Source organism: Magnolia sinica, chromosome 13 (assembly GCF_029962835.1).
Source record: "Magnolia sinica isolate HGM2019 chromosome 13, MsV1, whole genome shotgun sequence".
Lineage (NCBI taxonomy): Eukaryota > Viridiplantae > Streptophyta > Magnoliopsida > Magnoliales > Magnoliaceae > Magnolia > Magnolia sinica.
The window spans coordinates 23,153,599-23,173,694 of NC_080585.1; the positions used below are offsets into that span (position 1 = coordinate 23,153,599).

Genomic DNA, 20,096 nt, shown 5'->3' on the forward strand with positions numbered 1-20,096 from the left:
ATGCCATCCATCTGAAGAGTGGACTAGCCTGGTTTTTGGGTCGGGGTGCATTGACTAAGAGGCCCACCTAATGAACAGCTTGAACCTTCCACAAGTAGCCATGTCGGCCAATATGATCATAGCGTTTGGCATCTTGGCATCCACAGATAGCCTATCACCTTTAACAGAATTTAAAAAAAAAAAAAAAAGAAACCATGTCGAAGTAACTACAACTTCAAGATAACTAGTAGCAGAATATCACATAAGCATGCGAAAGTATTATTATTATCATTATGGATAACAACAAGAGAGCTTACGAATATAATCAACGAAGAATACACATTTTCAATCGGGAATTCTTCCATCATTACCAGTGGGTACTCAAGGCCCACTACCTTCACCCATGATCAGAGACGACAAATTGAAAATCATAAACAGGTGTGCGCAGATCATGGGGAGAACATTACTACAGAGGTGATGGTGAGAAAATTCACTCTGAAAGATTCAAGGAATGTGGCCACAAATTATTCTGACACTGCATTGCAAAAAGGCTAAAAAGGAATCCACAGTCTAATGGATATAACAAGGCCATAAAATGAAAAATCCCCAACCCAATTGCAGTTGGACCCGAAAGGAAGGGAATCAAAGAACGAAGGCAAAACAAAACACTGAAAATGTTGTTTGATCTACACAGTATAACAGAAACCATCTTGTCTCACCAAATTTTTATTCAGGTTGGAAACCTTTGCAGACTCCGCATCAGTGATCATCATCTCCATGGCCATCTGGTGGTCCCCCCTCACCAACCACTTCCAGCTGCAAAGCATTACAAGAACAAGAACAAGTAGTGAAAACTGTCCCCAATGCTAAATGCGCAAACCAGGTATCAGCAGCAAGCAGTATTTTTACAAGACGGAATGGACCTCAACCCATTTTTGTGGGCGATTCTGCCCAACCGCTGGTCCAACCAGCAAGAGCCACTATTTGAAATAATTGAAAACAGAGAAATAAAAAGCTAATCTGATGTTAGCTTAGTGGTATGTCTTTGGCTTTTATACAAAGATTGTGGGTGTCTGACAAGTTTTTAGGGAGACCCAGAGAGTTTAGGTGACGAGTTCTGGTCCAAACTGGTATGACTGCCTGGTCTGGTCCAGTCTAGTTTTAAAAACATGGGCAGCAAGCAGGAAAACTAAAATGAATGGACTAATGAAACGAACAACCCATGCTAGCTTGAACTTAAGCTATATTTCCAGATTGACCTGTGTACCTTCTAAAACACCTGGTTGTACAAAATATGGCGGGTGCCAAAAGAAAGGAAAAGAAATAGAACCTCTCCGCTTTTTTGAGAGGAATTATATCATCCTCAACTGAAGAAAGGCCAAAGATTCTGATAGCTAGGATCACAGCATCACAGTTAACAGTCTAGTAGCTGAAACATGCACCGTACTTGTACAAACCAAATCCGAGTATATTGTGCCATAGCCTCAAATTGAGGACCATATGATTTCCTGATTTTCAAATGACCAAACTGGCTTTTCTCCAGCTAGTAATGAGAAATGTCATCTTCTAACCAAAATCACCATTTCCCTCATTAAAAAACGGTCACATCTCACAACTACTAAGCCTGTAACGACAATTTTCCAGAACACCATGCAAAGAAGAAGAAAGAGAAGAAAAGAAAGTGATCGCAGAAACACCACTTCTTTTAAATTTTAAAAAGCCATGCCAATCCCGGAGACTATCCATAAGATGGGATAAGCTGATTACTGATTTCAAGAGCTTAAAATTGGCTGCAGAAACGCCACCTCTCTCAACTTTTACCGTTCTGAATTCTAGCACACTTGGGAATATCTTTCAGTTAACTCCAGGCCATCTTTTGAATAGTGCTTGTAGCATAGCTGCAGCTCTCCGTAGCACAAGTCTCATGTTGCGTATGCTATATGTAGTGCAGCGTACACTCTGCGGTGCGTATCATATAGCAGCTGTAGCATACACAATGATCAAAGCTCCAAATTTTTAAGACTTTGGCTCTATACATTTGTGTTAGTTGAGGACCAATGGGAAGATGGCGGTGACTCATCCTCCTCACATGTAGCACTAAAGTATAGCTATCCAGACCATTCAAAGTGTGAGTCCTATTGTGGATAGAGTATAATTCGAGAATCACACCCATTGGGCGACTGTAACTATCTCTACAAGTGTGACAAGTATATGGCTGCAGAGTTACATGCATATTCAAAGAGTGTAAAACAAACGCAAAAGCCTAACTTTAATAAACGAAAAAACTTCTGATTGTAAAGCCCCATCCCTTCAACTTCAAGCCCTAAGCTCTATAGCACACTTCACCTACAGCCCCCAAAACCACAATTCGATTCTAGAAATCCACATAGCCATTGAAGATGAGATTTTGTCCCATCAGTTAGCCCTACCAGGTCCATTTGTTGTATTTTCAAGAACATTGGAGCCTGAGCAAAGGGGGGAATGTTCAAATTTTCCCCTTTTCACGTTCATACAGCTATGGAGCTCAAAAATTCAGGTTTTTTTATTTTTTATTTTTGATTGAATCTCATATCTAGCTTGATAGAGGTATGTTCTTGCCCCTTAGCATCTCTTAGTGAGTTCTTTTTCGTTTTGGATGAAGATTTATGGTTCTTCTAGGATTTGTTTCATTTTTTTCCTTTTTAGGAGGCTGGTTCTTTTTGTTTTGGGCCTGTTGTTTGTGTGTGTGGGCAACCCATCCAATGATGACATGGGCCACCATGCTTCAATGGAGGTGTTTGGGTGGATGTACATTGTTTTCTATGGTGTGGGCCATGTGATGGTTGGATAGGCTTGATTTTCTTAGGTGGCTCACAGTTGGCCATTGTTTACTGCAATGTGCAGGTGGGGTGGCAGCACGGCATGCAACCCATCCAACTATGACGTGGGCCACCATACTTCAATGGAGGTGTTTGGGTGGTTGTGCATTGTTTTCTATGGTGTGGGCCATGTGATGGTTGCATAGGCTTGATTTTCTTAGGTGGCTCACAGTTAGCCATTGTTTTCTATGGTGTGGCCCACAGCTCGGTCTAACAAGGTGGATCCAACCATCATGTGGGCAAACCACGCTATAGTGAAGGCTTTTTGGGTGGCTCTGTACATTGATTTCTATGATGTGGTCCACCTGATGGTTGGATAGGCCTCTTTTTTTGAGGTGTCCTATCATCACAATGAAGGCTTTTTGCAGTTTTTTGTACTTGATTTTTACTATTATTATCTTTTGTCCTATTATTTTAATTAAAAGATAGGAGTATCGTGTGGCTTACACCACACACGATGTAGCTTTGCTACATGCTATAGAGGACTGAACACTATGCTATAAGCTTTGAGCATAATGTTGCTGCAATGGTCTGATAGCGTTTGGGAAAAAAATTGTTTTTTAAGTAACCGTTTGGAGAGATCAATCAACTCAACCAAGTCTCATGAGAACCGAGACTAGAGCCCACATTAAGACCAAGTGGAGCTTCAAGTTTTTGAATCTTATCAGGCAAATGGAAGAAGTGAAAATTAAGTTTGGTATATTTCGTAAATTTTTCTCCTTGGTAATCCATTGGTGTAGGAATGCAATAACGATACATCAAGTGATCTCCACTTACCATGAAATATTGAGAACACACAGGGCATTCATGTGGCTTGTCTTTCTCTAGCCAAAACCACACAACATCATGTTCATCCTCTGCACACACACAAAGAAATTCAGACTTATATGGCTAATTATAAAAGGTTGAAAGAAACTGAGCAGAGAGCCCTTCTTTTTCGAAATGAAGGAGAAATCAAGACAAGAGCAACTTACCGCCTTCACCACCAGGGCATCCAACTATTCTTTTGTCATAGTAGGATTTAATGATAGCAGGTGCTTCCTACAAACAGATAGCAGGTGACAAATTTAAAAATGCAGTTTGATAACTAGACTATCGCAGACGCCAGAATGCTGAATGCCCGACATCTCCATGATGATCAAATTATAATCACTCGCCAACTATCAAGCAATGTGAATTTTCCTCAACATTTAATCTCTGACAGAGGGAAATTGAAGGAAAAGAAAACAAAGCAACCCAAAGCAAGGATTTGGTATCCCACAAGATACGTCAAAATGATCAAATTCATACATTCAAAGATATGCATTGAAATCTGCTGAACAAGGAAAGAGTTCTTGAATTTCTTTAGGGCATGTTTGGATTGCAAATTACATCATTAATGTATTGTAAAAGTGCAATGATTACAAATTGCAGTACTTATCTCCTCAAAAACAGGTAATTTGACCGACAATTCCCGTGTTTGGATAGGCATGGTAAAATCATAATGATGATACTTTTACATTATTGAAATGTTAAATCAATAGAAAAAATACACTGATGTGTGTTTGGATAGGAAATTTCCACTGCAATGCAATGTAAAATTATAATGATTAAAATTTTCTTTACCTCCTGTCTCCTATTACATCTGCATTTGACTACCAAATTATGTGCCAAACTTGGTGATTAAATAATGTTGTAAAATCATAATGATGGCACTTCTACATTACAATACTGATCTAATTTGCAAACCAAACAGGCCCTTAGTGTAGGATCTAGAGTTCTGGAAAGTCATAAGACTCTAATATCCCTCTCAGGCCTCATCCACCAGGAGGAATGCTGGGCGTGAGAAACAAGCTCACAGACAGAGGCCAGGCCAGAAGTTCAAACCTTATTAGCAATCGGGTCGGGCTTGGGCTCAACCAAGTGTTTGAGGCCCATCAGGCTAGGGCAGTCAAGTGACCGGGCCTGCCAGCGGACCAGGCCATGGTTGTCTTCGGCACAGATTTCAAACTGATACAGCCAGACCAACTCAAAGTTGAGTTTGCTAGGCCCAGACCCAGGGCCAGGCACAATGACAGCACTACATCAGGCCCTATCAATAATTTGGTATTGAGCTTAGGCCCTAGGTCTAAGCTTGTACCTAGGCATGGCCATCCCAATATTTAGAATGTCAAACCTAAATATAAAATTATAAATAAATATTGTTATTAAGAAAAACCACGATCATCCTTTTTATTAATCTGGAAAGACGTCCAGCCTATTAGGCTTAATCGTCCTCGAGCTCAGGCCGATTATGTTTATCAAGCGCGTTCGCAGAGCCTGAGATAGTAGGCCCATAACAGGCCCTGGCCTGTGCTAACGTCATGCATGATGGGGTCTGGCTCAACACGAAGCATACTTGTTGACACCCTTGGTGGGAGAGAAGTAATGCAGGACTTCAAAGACCCCAAATAAATTTAGAAAACAAAAGCAACAGGAAAAAGACAATAAAAACCAATGTTATAGATCATGATCTGGCGAAGAACTTTTCTTTTTTTTTACTAGGTAAGAAATATGATCGTTATTTTTGTCGAATCATAGGATTCAAGAGCTACCTTATAATATCAGAATCAGCATCCACCCCAAAATCATAAGATTAAATTGGTTCGAACATAACTAGTAAGATTCAAATTGCTTCCCATAAGATTTGAACCAAAGCATAACTAGTATGATTTTTAACAACAACGATGATACTTAGGCCCCGTTTGTTAAATCTGAAGTCTAAAGACCGAATCTAAAATCTGAAGCCTGAATCTGAAATCTAAAGCCTGAATCTGAAATCTGAAGTAAAAAAAACTTGTTTGATAATTATGGCTGAAGTCTAAAACTTAAGTACTGAATCTGAAACAAACTGTGTGTTAACAAACATCTTAAATGTGTGAAATATGTTAATTTGACACATTTGCCCCTATCTCTCGTTTGGAAATGTTTTACATTATAAAGAAATTATTTTTTATTAAATGAAAATAAAATCATTATATTTAATTCAAATAAACTAAAATACTTAATAAAAAACTAAAATATCATCATAAGACACTCAATTCTTCTTAGCGGGAAGATTGTCACTATGTGTTGTATAGGATTGAACACCAGCAGCAACAAAACCTTCAAATAAGGCCCACCTTAATATGCTATCCAAACTGTTTATAAGGTCATTCCCAATTGGATGAAGTGAAAACATATTGATCCAAAACTTCTGTGGCCTATTTAAGTTTATTTTCCATCCAATATATTCATAAGGTCACAAATACCTGTATGAAGAGGTAAAAAAAAATTATATTGATCTGTTCAATCCCCCGCTGCTTTTTGCAGTTTATTTTTCGTCTCTAGCTTTAATGCGAGCTCCACCAAATGGATGGATGGTTTGGATATAACACATACCACAGAACTTGACGTCAATACAGCAGCTATAGAGGTACACCAACTAATCTGAATCCTACTTGGATGCGGATTAGCTACTGGCAGGTTGAATAGCGAGATTCGCTACTGAAGTAACGTCATCAAGTTCCATGGGCCCACTATGATGTATGTGCTTTATTTACACCGTCCATCTGTGCGAAGATTTAATTTTAGAGCATGAGTTAAAGAATGAGGGATCCAAATATGTAGTTGACCCCACCACAAAAAATGGTGACAAGATTGATGCCTACCGTTGAAACCTTCCTAAGGCTCACAGTGATTTTTATTTGAAATCCAACTTGTTCACGAGTTAACACAGACATGAAAGAAGGGAAAAAACAAATATCAGCTTGATCAAAAACTTTTGTGGCCTATTTAAGTTTTTAATGGTAGCCGTTACTCTCCCCACTGTTTTCTGTGGTGAGGTCCATTGGAGCTTTGGATTTGACCCATTCTTTGGATCTTTACCTAAAATTATATTTCCAAATGGATGGACGGCGTGGATACAAAACATACATCATGATGGGGCCTACATAACTAGGTGACGTAACTTTAGTAGAGAGTCTCGCTACTCAACTTGTCAGTATTCAATCCGGGTCCGCAGAAACAAATTGGCTACTCCCCTACCACCAGCCAATGGCTGATGGTCGGTGCTATATGGGCCCCACCATGATGTATGTGTTTCATCCATGCCGTCCATCTATGTTTTTAGATCATTTTATGTTATGAGACCAAAAATGAATTATATCCCAATCTCAAGTGGACCACATTACAGGAAAATAGTGTTTAATGAACGTCGACCATTAAAAACTTTTTAGGGGCCATAAAGCTTTGGATCAAGCTAATCTTTGTTTTTTCCATTCATCTAGGTCTATATGACCTAATTAACAAATTGGATGTCAAATAAACAGTACATTGAACCTTAGGAGAATTTTAATGGTGGATATCCAATCACTATTGTTTTCCTATGGTATGGTCCACCTGAGATTTATATTCCTCTCATTTTTGGTATGAAGCCCTAAAATGATCTTTAAAAATGGATGAATGGAATGGATGAAACACATACATCATGGTGGAGCATAAAGAAGTTTCATAGGTTAAAAGTTGATTTAGTATTGCGAAAACAATTTAAAGAAAAAATATCGCCGTAGTAACTTGAAAAGGGGTAATTTGGGAAGCAGAAATTTTTGTTTAATGAAAAAATCACTGAGCGCATTCCGTATTCACCATTAAGCCAGACTCTTATCACAGAAAGAATTTAGTAAAAAACCACTTAGCGCTTTCCTTCTTCCGCGTTAACGATGCATTAACAAACACCACTAAACGCGGAACATTTTCCCAATTCGGCGTTAAGTGCAAAAATTCAGCGTTAACAAACAGGCCCTTAGTTGACTAAGGTAAAGGTCATAGGTGAATATCAGTTGTTCAGGATAGGATAGATGCATGAAAATATAGTCATGAAAGATGCATTACAAGAAAGAACTTGCATTTGTTATTTGTTACCTAGGATTTTGTGGTTAGTTACAGAAAATGAAAGTTACTAAAGATTGGCAGACAGGATCCTTCTCTGTCTCAGTGCACTTCCAGAATATTGGATACGAACTACCTGGGGTTGAGAACAGAGTTTGGGTGGAGCTCGATGAAGTATGTGGAGGAATCCTCAATGTGTGGCAGATGAATTCATGAGGCATTAGATGGGTTTCACAGCAGTTTATGGTCCGAACTACCTGCAGATGAGAACAGAGTTGAGGTGGAGTCGATGAAGTATGTGGAGGAATCCTCAATGCGTGGCAGGTGAATTCATGTGGCAGGTGACTTTAATTTTATCAGATCTCTACGAGAACTCAAATGGTAGTCATATTACCATGAGTATGCAGGATTTTTCTAACCAGGTGGATAAACATGATCTTACTGATTTGCGGATGAGAGGAGCTAAATTGGCATCATCTAATAACCAGGAGATGCCTGTGATGATGATTGATAGATTCTTAATTCCCGCTGATTGCTCCTAATGTGGTTTTAAATAGTGCTGCCTTGTTCAATGTTCGATCATTGCCCATTCATGTGGAAGCTCATGAGGATTCCTAGGAACTTGTTCACTTCCATTATGAATTCATGTGGCTGGAAGAGGATGATTTCATCTCCGAAGTCAAGATTGCTAATCTTAACTCGATGTGGGTGGTTGGGCAGTTGACTTACTACACCTTTTTTTGTTGAGCAAGCAACTTCAAATGCATTATCAAGAAAGGATCTGAATATTTAAATGCAAAAAACAAAAAACAAAAAAAAAAAAAAACAAAAACAAAAAACAAAAAACGCAAACCAAAAACCAAAAACAAAAAAAAAAACAAAAAAAAAAAAACAAAAAACAAAAAACAAAACAAAACAAAAAACAAAAACCAAAAACCAAAAAATTAAAAATTAAAATAAAATAAATAAGGAGAAAAAAGAAGGCATACAAACACTAGGAAAGGAGTGAGAAGACTTGTTGTAGTTGTGTGCGTTGAAAAGCCAATGCAATGATCTTAAGCATTGGATTGATGATCTTGGCTGCAGATCATGATGACCATGGGTCCTGTGTGAACGTGCTATTAATGCCATGAATGTCCGTGTATATCTTAATCATACATGTATATAGGTTAAAGGAATTTCCTCTAGTTTCCTTGGGAACTTAAGTTTGGGAACATCTGGACACTGGTCAAGGGGAGAGTTGTATTCCATGGATCTCAGTACCTTGTTCCATGACCACCTAAACAGGTCTTAGGACAAACCTGTGGTTATTCAGATAGCCATCCTGTATGAGGGAACTGATTGCGAATCAAAATGGAAGGTCTCTACCATCAAATTAAATAACGAGTCAATGTCTTTGCCCTACCCCACATATGAGTGTTAGTATTCATAGATATGGAATCATTTAATTAAATCCTTTGGGTATTTGCATTGGAGGATCATTTCGAGACTCTAGATTGGAGATCAAAAGACCCATCATGCCTCCTCTAGATTGACTTGTGCATGTAGTAGCTTTGACTAATCTTTAAACCTAAGGACAAATGGGGAATTCAAAATCCTGATAAAACGTTTAACCCGCCTTACCAAGTCAATGGCACTGGCACTTATGAGGGTGTTATCGGGTTCATGCATTAGAATACGGCTAAGATCCATATGATCATATGAGGGATCCACTAGTTACCTAAGAACATTCTTATGGCTGAGATATGGTGAATTGGACCATCCATCAAGTAGTTTTTCACTAGCGTTAACATTCTAAATGGTTTTAAATGGTTTTTTACAAATGTTTCAACAGTTGATATTTTGTTTTAAATGGTTTCCATCACACTTGATGGTAATCCCAATAGTTGAGATCTTGTGGTCCACCACTTTCTTTGCATGGGTATAGGATCAAGGGTGGATGACCATGATAAGTGAACGGATTGGGTCAATCTAGATACATTGTTAGGTGGGATTACAGACTTTCAATGTAGTAGGGCATACCAAAGTCTGTAAGGTGGTGAAGCACCATATTGTTCTCTCCCTATAACCATAATTCCTCCTTATATATAGATCCTATGCTGGAGGGATTTGGAGAGAGAGCCTTGGATGTCATACCACTTGGGCATCACCATTGTAGAGAGAAAGAGAAGAAAAGTGAGAAAGTGAAGAGAGAAAAGGAGAGAGAGGGAGAGAGGGAGAGAGAGACCTCCCTCCTCTCTGCATCCACACGTTCACGTGTGAGTCCGCTATGGACAACTCTTATGCATTGTCCTAACCCTGCTCCAGGGAGTAGCGTGTTGACTCTCTCTCCTCATCTAAGCTAGACCTAGGAAAGAACCCCTCAATCGAAGGAACAACATAGGCAATTTTCACAGTTTTGAACAACAACAATCTACAGGTAAATCCCTGGCCCTTTTTTTTGTTTTTCATAATGATATCTAGATAGGGATCCGTAGAATTAGGATTAACTAAATTTTAGAATTTTTACGAAAATTTTAATTACACTGTGTTTTGAAAACTCTAGCAGGGCTCCTCTAATTAAACAAACGGTTTAATCAAAAAAGGAAATACCATCCCTAGCCTAGCAAGATGGGCCCCCATTGGACTCTAATTCCTTCGCAAACTTCCCACCAAAATTTAGAGACACCAACATCCATTCAAGGATAGACCCCCCGATTTTCTCAATCAAGGATTAGAGACACCAGCATCCATTCAAGGATAGACCCACTGATTTTCTCTATTAGAGATTCTGTGGACAACTTGGCTTCCTTGAAGATTCTATGGTTCCTCTATTTGCAAAGTTCCCAACAAATGGCAAAAGGCACAATGTTCCGCATAATGTTCCTTTTTCACCTGAACCAGGGTATTTCGTACCGGTAATGGTGGTCGTAACGGTCATTGCCATTACCAATACAGGTATCGGTAGCAACGGCCAATGTGGGGGCATAATGACCTTTACGACCCCCGTAACGGTTCAAAAAAATTTGCCCAAAAAATTTTGAAAAAATATTTAGAAAAACTAGAATAATATAAATATTACAAATCTGTATTCATTTTTTATTTTAAACATGTTAATGGTAGCATAACAGTCCAATCTTTGGTGAGTGTTGTATTGGGTTGTCTGGTGAATTTATGAACATGATTATGTGACTCTAATGTTTACACAGTACAATCAAGCATTGGAATTAGAAATTTAAAATATATATATATATATATATATTCATATATACTTCTTTTTTTTTTTATAAATGGCCCTCGAAGCTTCTATTTGCCCAAATCACTTCAATCTGCTATTTTAATACTAAAAATTATAATTACGAATGGTTGAAATCTGTTGTAAAACGATGTAGGAAAGTTTTTGGAATGAGAAAAGTGATAAAATGAGGACGAAATAGATTTACATAGAAAAAAGATGAGGTCGTTTTTCTACCATTACGGGGTAACGGTCGTTATGCCCCATAACGGCCATTGCGGCCCCTGTAACGGCCAATACAGTCCCAAAAAATCAATTGTCCTGCTTTACCCCCATATCGCGTAACGGTCAAGGCTATTAACTATACGTATTAGCCTTCATGAGGGAACAACTTGACCTAAACACAATATTCTGAAGTTCCCAACAGGACTCCAACACAGGAATTCCTCTTGTAAAGACATTCTTGAACCAAGACATCTTAAACTTTGCACAAAAGAGCTCCAAGAAGAGGACATTACTGAGCAGTGAAGAAACAAATGAGAACTAGTTTCCTCATCCACTTTGCACATAATACGCCAATATTAGAGGACCATGCCACATCATCGCAACTTATCGACCCCCAGAACTCTCTACCTAATCACAAGCCATAAGAATATTGCTACTCTTAGTGAAACCAACGCACTCCATTGAGGAGCAGCAAACATTTTGGAAAGAGAAATGGTGAAGAAAAAACTATCAAAAAAATCAAACATTACGAGGGCTATTTTGGCTAATTGAAAGAGGCAGAGGCTAGCATTTTGAAAGCTACTCAAGAAATAGACAGAGGAGGCAGGTCCTATTTCTAAAGAGGAGAGGTGAAGACGACGACAATTAAAACAGAAATTCGGAAAGTAAAGAAGGAAGAATTTAAATGGAGGCAAAGATTGAGGGCAATTTGACCAAGAGAAGGAGAATGAAATACATATATCCTTAACGGCATTGCTTGAACAAGAAGATGTAACAGTATTGATAGTCTACATTCGTCCTAACAAATTCCCAATTCAATTTTGCAAGTTGATGGAGGACATGAAAATTAGATATGATGTGCAAGATTTTCAAGCTTTAGATCATTATAATTTAGAAACAATCACAATAATTTCACATCCCACATAAAGTCAAGCATTCAACAAAGGAAATCTACGAGGGTCCAAGCCTACACATGTTAGGGCTGAATCAATTAAAAATTATAGACCAAACAATGCTCAAAGGATAGTGGATTCATCCACAAATGCAAAGGATTATCTCCCAATCCAAGGGATTCTCACGTTTCAATTCGAGAAAACCTATTGTTTCAAAAGTGGAATAGAACTTTGGGATTTGAGATGATCCAGGGTTAGGGTTATGGAAACAAGGCGAAAGAGGAGTGAAATAGAGACGAGAGGGAACCTGTGATCAGCCCGCATGTGTGGACAGCAAACCGGCCTGACGTACATGCGTGGATGGCGGCCCGCACGTGTGTGGGGCCCATGAATCTGGAATCGACCAGCTAGGGCCTGGTCGGCCAGGGATGAGCCACCTTCCCTCCAAATTTCAGGTCAAACGGATGATCGGTTTGAACACGGTGCTCCACCGAAGTTTCAGCCTTCCTGAAGGGCCAGATTCTGAAAATCTGATGTAAGGAAAAGATTAGCTACAAACGTAAGTGGATTCGATGAGGGGGATGGCTGGAAGAGATGAGGAATATGGAGGGTAGAAGATGGGGGCGATTTGGGATGGGTGTGGCTTCGCACCACGGTAGTTAGTCCTTTGAAGAAGGGAAGGTTTCGCACCCAATTAGCTTTTCACAACTCAGAGAATTAAAGAAGCAAGAAAACGCAGAATTTTATTAATCATCTTCAATGAAAAAAACCCTACAAGGGGTTGCCTATTTATAAGAAAAACATATACCCCAAAACTCGCGCCATGTGCGCACCCTATTACTTAGAGACAAAGTAATCAAAAATAACAAATAATTTAAGCAATCTAAACCGTCCATGATATTCTCAATAACAATAATAAGCAAAACCCAAAGTACTAGATTATTTAGAATAGTGGGCCACAATCATGAGAACCTATGGTGGGATTCACACGACGATCGGGTTCACTCCAATGAACCAAAACGTAATCCTCTAACTAGGAGGCCCTCCCCGAACATTGTCATCGACCCAGATCGATGGTGAGGCCCTCCTCCTCCTTGCGTACGTTCGTAGGGGGGCCTGCGTGTGCGCGAGATGTCCCCATCACAAGTCTTTTAGGAGTGATTTCGATTGCCTTCGTTACAGAATTTCACAAGAGAGTGAACTTGTCCAAAGCCATAAGTGAATTTTTATAGCTTTACTGCCAAAGAAGGGGCTGAAAATCTCAAGGACTATAGGCTCATAAGCCTAATTGGTCCGTACAAAATGTTGGCCAAAATTCTAACTACAAGACACTGTAAGGTGTTAAGAGGGGTGACCTCAAAGAACAAAGGTATATTTGTGATGTGGGCGCAAGGCTGACCGTAGGGCCTGACATGTAATGGCTTGTGGCTTGTTTGTTGCTTAGTTTTGGAGGCTAAATGTCAGGGACTACATTTACTATTTTTGGAACATAAGGGACTGATTTTGAAGATATGGTTGATTTATTGTCTAAAGATTTTAAGGATTATTTGGTAGATTTGCTTTTACTATTTTTAGGGCCAAATCTTTTTTCTTTAGGTGGGTTGTGTTATCTTAGACATATTAGATTGATTTAAAATCAATCTAATAGTTGAAGGATCTTAGCTAAAGATTCAGAGATTGATTTGAAATTAATCTAATAGTTGAGGTATCTTAGTTAAAGATTCATTGGGGATGTATTTTACAGTCAATAAAACAGGGGTGGTTTAGGATGCAAGGCATTCCACAATTTCCAAGTTTCTATTCAATTTAGTTGTTTGTTCCGCTCTACTCCATTCTTCTAGGTGAGTTCTCATCCATTCTTGTGATTCCAGTATCAAGGCCTCATTGATTCAAGATTATATCACTGTGTTTGGGAGTCAGATTCTCGAGGGGACTTATAGCACATAAATGTATTGATTCAAAATATGGATCCACAAAACCTAGTTGTTGCAAGTTGGATATGGAAAAGGTGTACAACTATGTCGATTCATACTTAGTGAATTATATGTTGTGTAGAATGGGCTTTGGACAAAGAAAGGTGAAATTGGATAAAGGCATGCATGAGCTCAACGTATTTCTCAGTGTTAACTAACAGATATCTGAACATTCCTCAGGAAGCAACCGAACTTTGTCGATGGGATCCTTTATACCCATTCCTATTCAAGGAGGTAGTGGATGTGCTCAATAGAATGTTGGTTATGGTAGAGATATGGATCGCCATCGGAAAACATGGCCTTCCATATCCCACATCTCCAATTTGCTAACGACACAATTATCTTTTGTGAGGCTGACCATGTCAAATTTGATAACTTAGGTAAAATTATTCGATGTTTTGAGGCATTTTTTTAAATCAAAAAGTGAACATTCAGAAAAAGCAAGCTCTTAGGAATAAGACGAGTGCGAAGCAAGGCATTCAATAACAGAAACAATGGTCGTACCGTTACAATACGGGCCGTAACAACCTTTTTTTATTTTAATTTTTTTAAACTGCATCAGTTACAAAGCTGTTACGCCCCATTTTTTTCATAATGCCATTATGTAACAGTTTGTTAATACCTTGGTGAGGAGAAAACCAGTTACTATACTCAAGCTTTTTTATTTATCAGTAACAATGCTCAAGTTTTCAAGTGCAAGTCAAGTCAAGTCCCTTCTATGTACTTAGTTATTCTTGTTTGTATTGATAGGTCTGCAAAATACTTCTTTGTTATGAGCATACAGATTTTTATTAAGAACAAGAGAAACAAAAAATTAAACAAATACAAGCAATGACAACCTAAAAAGGCCCCAGAAGGAAAAGCACAAGTGAAAACATATAACACGTCAACAGCATGCAAGCAAAACATTGAAATCTGCAAAACAAAAGCCAGAAAAGGATGTTGAACTCCTGTTGCAAATAAGAAGCTCATCCATGGCCACTCCAGATTTTGCTAAATAATCCATGTCCTCATTGGTGTCTCTCTTGACCGGGAGAAAACATCAATGGATTTCTAGATATGGCCCAGACCTACTCAATCGAATCAGAAACACTCCATGAAAAAAAAGAAATCACAACACACTGCAGCATTGACTACATTCAACAGTGCAGTAGCTTTGGCAAAATTTGACTCTTCGACACCAATGGGCCGCAACACCACAAGCACCAACCCACTACTATCCAAACAACACCCCTAGCCAGCAAGCCCAGGGTTTACAAAAGAGGACCTGCCAAAATTAGACCCGCACGGGAATTGGGTGAACGGAAAGCATCATGGGTGTGCTCCCACAAACGTGAGTTCAATTCCCCTCCCCGGGATTACCCAATGCACCTGGTTTGCAAGTAATTGCGTGGATCCGCAAGGAATATTCTCGCCTTAAAATGGGGCGGGGTCACCCTGACATCATCAAAAAAAGAAATGCCGACAGCAGGCAACACATTCTGCCACAGAGCGAAACTCTTTCAATCAAAATGGTTGGACACCTCACTTTGGTGGTGGAAAGAGTTGTGTGGAAGCTACCTAGACAAAAGATAGGAAGAGTCATCACCTTTCACTTCGTTATGTTGATAAAGGCAGCTCTTGCTAACATGCTAGTCTATTTCATGTCCATGTTATGTTACCAGGCTAATGTCATAAATAAGCTAGAGGCTTGCTTCAAAAAGGCATTGAAAACAAGCAAAAGTTTTATTTGGTGGATCGGGCCAGGGTCTACAAACTGAAGGAACATGTTGGCAAGGTATCAAGTTGCTCAAAGATATTAATCACAACTCTATTGGGTAAATGGTTATGGAGTTTTGGGGAAGAGGAAGATGCTTTATGGAAACGGGTTAGCTTGCAAGCATGGTGATGGCATGGAAAATTAGTTTACTAGGAAATTGTCCAAATACAGAGCCTCTAGGTCTTGGAAAGCAGTGTTTAGGGTTGAAGGTCTCTTCAAAAGGAATATATATTCCTTATTCTTGGGGATGTGTCCCGTATTAAGCTTTGGTATGATAGCAGCTGGTGAAAGGCCTTTTATTGTATCTATACATGTTTATTTGGGGTGGTACAAGAGAAGAATGACTTGATTTTTCGATGTTTCTCCCAGCTGAGTTGAGGGACTAGGTCGTTTTGGACTTTTTATTTCTATAGAGTTATAATGGAAGAGGAGATTGATGAATTTGTTACTCCTCATCTTTGATGGACAGCCAGAGCCCATTGTTGGATGTAAGAGATGGGTGGAGTTGGAAGCTAGAGAAGTTGGGTCATTTTCCATTAGATCGTTTTATTTGACAATCAGTGTTGGCTCGAATTCCCAGGATTTGGAGACACCATCAAGAGCATTTGGAAGCCTCTCAGCCCTTCCTACTGTTAATCGTGTTTGGTTGGCTTGCATTGAAGAGCAAGTTGTTGAAAATTGATCATCTAAGGAGCAAACAACGATCTTACCAAACGTGCACATCTTGTCTCCAGGATGCAGAATCAGTGAATCATTTAATCATGCATTGCAGTTTCTCCTTATCTTTCTGGGTTTTTTTCTCTCTTCAGCATTGCTTCGATGATGCCTCAGCCAATAGTTGATTGTTTCGAACAATGTCATGGGAGATGTAGGCCCAATGAGGAAAGTTCTATGGAGAAGGGTGTTTCTCATAACAATTCAAGGGATCAGGTTCAGGGATCCTGATGGGAAATGAGAAATGATTGTGTGGGCCAAGTTCTCCTAAGTTTTCACCAATTGCTCATCTACATCACTTGAGGGATGCAAGGGAGAGGAATATTTCTAGTCCCGATCTGTTGATCTCTCATCATCTGATCTCTTATTTATAATGCATCTCTTTGTTTTGTTTAATATAAATTGTTGCCTTAAAAAATGATAAATTAAAGAAATGATGACCATAGTTTATTGAATTCTAAACCAATACATAGACCGCAGGTCAACAACAATCGGCACGTACCTAAAATGCAAACACGAAATACTACCATGACACCACCTCACACAGTCACGAAGACAACAGTATGTCTTCTTCTTTTTCTTCTTTCTTATTTTCTTTTTTGTGCAGTATGTCTTAATCAACAGATCATTTTTTTATTACTCCTTAATCACCTTGGAAACTCAAGGCCTCTAATACATGGACCACAGGTCAACAACAATCGGCATGTACCTCAAATGCAAACACGAAATACTACCATGACCACCTCACACAATCACAAAGACAACAGTATGTCTTCTTCTTTTCCCTTCTTTTTTATTTTATTTTTTGTGCAGTATGTCTTAATCAACAGATCATTTTTTTATTACTCCTTAATCACCTTGGAAACCCAAGGCCTCCATGTGCAATTGTGCACATCATGAAATAAAATTTAGAACTTTTATGTAAGGTATCTAGAAAAAAGGAAGCCTCATGACTCAAAAGTGCACTTCATATATTAGAAGTCTTTCACTAACAAACTCGAAAATTTTTAAACTACAGTGAAACAGCCAACATCTTAGTCTTTGTTTGGATGCAATATTGAATCAAATTGCGATAACTAGTTCAACAAGTGAACTGTCCAAAACATTATAATTAAGAAGTAGCCCTCAAAATTGCAATTACATTCCTAATGAGCCCGGCTCAACAGTCACATAATTACAGTTTGGCGCCCAGTCCCTCAATATGAACTCTATAAGTAAACTAACTAAAATAGGGTCATTTCCACTTAATTGAACTAATCACTTCCATTCAATCCAACATTACATTCCAAATGCAATTTTGAACGTCATGCAAGCAGAAATCCTTTTTTTTTTAACGTGTGCAAGCAGAAATCAGTTACAATAGCATAGAAATCCATTTCCAAGGCATACCAATAATCAATAAGCATTTGAGGCATTTCAAATTTCAAAATATAACTTCAACCACCATCCAGTGCCAGGAAGAAAAATAGGAGCAAATTATAGGATACGAAACTACCGATACAAGTAAAATTCCTAATGACGATTCTCATTTCATTGAACGCCTACTACATACAAAATTAGGTTCTATGTCACACTAACCTTTGTGCCGAATGGACCAACCGGGGTATCCATGTCAAACGGCTTCTTCCCCTAGAAAAAGAATCAGATGGCGAAACGGTAATTACCATTTAATTATTCAGCATTTCAACAACATTTTATCTTTGAGATTAGAATATACATACCTCAAGTTCAGCTTCAAGCTCCTCCCGTTCATGTCCGGTGGCGATCGGCATTACATCTTCGACTCTCTTCTTTCCCTGGGACAGAATATTATCTGCCCACAAATTCATCAGCGAATTACAATCCAACCCATGCAGATCCATTGGAACGGAAACCCTATAACGCAAAAAAGGAGGCCAGGAAACATCTGGAGCTGGGGATTTGAACAGGCTTACCGGCATCACTGCTGGCATGATTGGAGAAGAGAGGGGTCGTCTTCTGGAACGGCGAAGACGAGGAGGCGAAGGCACGGATCCTGGAGTAATATCCGCCACTGGATTGGCGACGGAGGTTAAAAGCGGCAGATCGGCATGAAGCTAGTGTTTGGAGATGAGATGAAACCCTTCTCCACATCTTCTCAGGTCGCTCCCCAAAGGAATTGAATCGTCTCTCTCTATCTCTCCCTCTCTCGCGGTTGAAGAAGACCTGAAAATGCAAGCAGAGTGGAGCTGAAATGTTGTATTTATACTCGGCAGCACGAGAATGATACAATTGGCACGTGCCAACTAACAGCCCTCTCGCACGTGCTGTTTCCGTACTAACTTTGCACACGGACCAAAAGTGGCACGCATGTGCGAGGTTCGGGCGGTTCATAAGGTGGGGCCCAGTATAGCAAGTCCCATCCTCCGCCAGGAAAAAAATGGTTGGGCCTGACCGAGTTTGGGTATTTGAAGGATGATGAGGTCAATAAGCCGGTTTGGGTGGGCTGGTCCTGGATAAATGACATAAGCCCAAGCCCACCCGAAATGTTTAGGCCGTACACTAGCCAGAGCCCGGATTGGGTACTACCCCCAACAGGACCTAGCTAGAGATGTACGGTCTGTGTGGGGCCCACCGTGATGTATGTGTTTTACCCGCACTGTCTATGGATTTTGACATATCATGGTGGGGGTAGCTAGAGATGTACGGTGTATGTGGGCCCACCCTGATGTATGTGTTTTATTCACGCAGTCTATCCATTTTGACAAATTATATTAGGTTATAAGCGAAAAAAATAAGTAAGATTGAAAGCTCAAGTGGACCACACCACAGGAAACAATGAGGATCGAATACCTTCAGCTACAAACCTCCAGTGACCAGAGAAGTTTTGGATCAAGCTGAAATAAAAGCTGATATTTATTTTTTGCCGTCATTTAGTTCTATGTGACCTATGAACAGCTCGGGTGGTAAATAAGCAATACGGTGGGTCCTAGGAAGATTCCAACGGTGAGGTTTATTGTCATCACTGCTTCCTGTGGTGTGGCCCACTCGAGCCTTCAACCTGCCTCTTTATTGAGGTTATACTCTAAAATGATCTTTCAAAATGGATTGACGGCTTGGATGAAATAAATATACCACTATAGGCCCCACAGAGCCCCTGACAGGACCGTCCGTCTTTAGCTGGAGCCTGATGGAGAGCGGATTGAGTGAGACCCCGGCCTCATCCAAGACGGTGAGGCCCTTATCGTGGGGCCCACCTTGATGTATTTATTATGTATCCACACAGTCCATCCGTTTTTTCAGGTCATTTTAGATATCATTCCAATAATGACACAGATCCAATTATCAGGTGGACCATACCATAAGAAATAGTGGTGATTTACCATTAATGGGCCACAAAAGTTTTGGGTCAAGCTGATATTTATTTTTTGTTTTCCTTCATCGAGTCTTATGTAACCTTATCAACAGATTAGATGTTAAATAAATACATACACTAAGGTGGGCTTGGATCAACCTCGACCCATCCCAAGCCCATCCCATTTACGGTTCTTGTAGAAAAAAAAGTTGCAGTTTTACCGTTCTTGTAGAGAAAAACAGTGAATAGCTGTATTGTACGTGTATAGAACGTGTAGTATT

The 20,096-nt window shown here is 39.5% G+C and overlaps 1 protein-coding gene across 1 annotated transcript; it reads right to left on the bottom strand.

Annotated features, from left to right (window-relative positions):
• Positions 1-454: 454 nt before the first annotated feature.
• Positions 455-18,869, bottom strand: LOC131223243 (cytochrome c oxidase subunit 5b-2, mitochondrial-like). The gene is made up of 6 exons (XM_058218577.1): positions 18,437-18,869; positions 18,224-18,315; positions 18,081-18,131; positions 3,812-3,878; positions 3,615-3,694; positions 455-795 (listed from the first exon to the last, which is right to left on the bottom strand). Exons 1-6 carry the CDS (start codon positions 18,852-18,854, stop codon positions 739-741), a joined length of 765 nt encoding a protein of 254 aa, XP_058074560.1. The 5' UTR covers positions 18,855-18,869; the 3' UTR covers positions 455-738.
• Positions 18,870-20,096: the final 1,227 nt, after the last annotated feature.

Coding starts and splice junctions, on each gene's coding strand:
- LOC131223243 (XM_058218577.1), bottom strand. CDS start 18,854: ATGAACCGCCCGAACCTCGCACATGCGTGCCACTTTTGGTCCGTGTGC. Junction 18,316..18,436: donor TCATGCCAGCAGTGATGCCG/GTAAGCCTGTTC, acceptor ATTTGTGGGCAG/ATAATATTCTGTCCCAGGGA. Junction 796..3,614: donor TGTGTTCTCAATATTTCATG/GTAAGTGGAGAT, acceptor AATGCTTTGCAG/CTGGAAGTGGTTGGTGAGGG.